This window comes from Opisthorchis viverrini (genome assembly GCF_000715545.1).
Source record: "Opisthorchis viverrini unplaced genomic scaffold opera_v5_1875, whole genome shotgun sequence".
Lineage (NCBI taxonomy): Eukaryota > Metazoa > Platyhelminthes > Trematoda > Opisthorchiida > Opisthorchiidae > Opisthorchis > Opisthorchis viverrini.
Window position 1 is genome coordinate 1 of NW_008753896.1, and position 1,993 is coordinate 1,993.

The window sequence follows — 1,993 nt, forward strand, 5'->3', positions numbered from 1 at the left end:
AAACGTTGATTTATATACTCTGGTTCGCGACAAAGCCTGCTGACGTTTCCGAAGACTGTTATGCTCATCTGTGTTTCCCAGTGCCTTCTTACCTGATTCCTCTGTATTTATCGTTTCCTCTCACCCTCTCCACTTTCAGGGGTTCTCATCTTTGTTGTATGCATTTATGCGGGACACTGATGGAAACCCGAGAACTCCACGCGATCCAAACACAAATCTTCCGAACCTGGGACGAACAGACCATGGGACATTCAGAGCAGCGTACGTTGAAGCTCAGTTTTGGCTAGTAAAAGCAAGCTTCAGCCCGTTTAATTATTGTCTATCTTTCCTGACGCGAACGTACATCTACCTAGTAAAAACGACGAAAAGCACTGATTTGTATCAATCATCAAGTTGCAGAGATAGACTCATGTGTTGCAATCCACACTAGTGTTAAGCTTCTTCGGATTAGTCATTCGTATGCTGCATATCATGCTGGTGTTGAACTTTCTCGGATTGGTTGAGTTGCACCTGAAACTGTTTTGGCTCAACGCTGTGGAAATATTTCGATCCATTCACATAGGTTATCAATGCAGCTGCTTTTATTTAAGTCATTTCATACTTTGTTATTACCTTGTGATCGCCTCATGTAATTTTCTTTTACCCACTCTTAACCACTTTCTAATGGCCGTAGATGTGGTTGTAACATCGATAGCACAACATCAATGTTCGACAATGCTGCTTCGGGCGGCTTCAATTCTAAGACATTCTTTGATTGATGGCAAATTTTCCACGGTCGTTTGATTCCAATAGGGCCGCCGTTATTGCAAAAGCGCGCCAACTGACAATTTCGCACTTCTCATTGATTCACTCGTCGGGTTCAACCAAGCTGCAAATAAACAGTTCTGCAAAACTTGCTTAGTCATGATGGATGTGCTATTTGGTGCTTAAAATCCTTCAACTTAGGAACTGTGGCTGTTGAGCCGCAATGTTCTTCTTATGATACAGATTACAAAATGACAGGAATGTTAAGGACGTTGCACTTTTTTCTAAATTTTACTTTTATTTTGCTACTTCTGGACTTGTCTTCCCCGGTAGTTTCTCAAACCATATTTTGTCCGTTGCCTCATATGACGACTAGCTCGGCTGGGACTACAGACACGTTTAGGTCACATATATCATACATCTGTAATAAAGTTTAATGGTTAGCTATTCGTTCAGACCAGTGAATTCCATGTTTGTGTAACTGGTAGGAATCTTCAGTGCTTGGAATATGCCGGTCGGTTATTTGGGCAGTTATTCCGCAGCGAACAATTCTTTTCAGACTGTTTATTTTCTGGTTTCGTACAGTCGAACTGTGTCATGTAGGAGACACGCAAGAACGAGAGTGAATGACGCATTCAGTTACAAAAACGCTTACTATATAGACCTCTGAAGCCAAGAAGTTTCTGTCAGGTAAGTCTGACAAAATGGTACGCATAATGAATGTCACGTGGCTCGACTCCAGCCCTAGGCTGTTGGACCGCGGCCTTGCACATAGTCCCGACCGTGGCCAAGCCCAGGTAACAATAGACTTCAGACAACTGCCTTGATTACAAAGACCGACGTGGTACAAAGGAATGGTAATGACCACAGCCCTGCTTCACATCTCTCTTCTGTCTCAATTCCCGCTAGCCATATTCACAGTTGGACTGTTATGGATTCGTCCCAGAAGTGTTTACCTGCATCTTTTTCATTCTTTGAGAAAAATCATTGTCTCCCATGACATTAAATCTTATCAAGGACAATAATTTTGTCACTGTTCTTTGCCACTTCAGTTCAAGTACCATAGACATTGTCAACCGAGAATGGAAAGCAGCGCTTGGTACGTTCAGTTTGTCAGTCTGGACACTGAAAACTCCTCACGTTTTGGTAAGTGCTTACCTACTATTGTGTGAAGGAGTTGGCTGTGCCCTCACCGGATACTAGACTAACTATTCCTTTACCCAAAAGCACCTACAAACCATTTGTTTTT

General features: G+C 42.5%; 1 protein-coding gene across 1 annotated transcript; it reads left to right on the forward strand.

Annotated features, from left to right (window-relative positions):
• Window positions 1-81: 81 nt before the first annotated feature.
• Window positions 82-1,889, forward strand: T265_15907 (hypothetical protein; the record flags this gene model as incomplete). The annotated part of the gene is made up of 2 exons (XM_009179327.1): window positions 82-261; window positions 1,797-1,889. Coding segments are annotated over 2 exons (186 nt in total), but the record flags the coding sequence as incomplete, so codon positions are not given.
• Window positions 1,890-1,993: the final 104 nt, after the last annotated feature.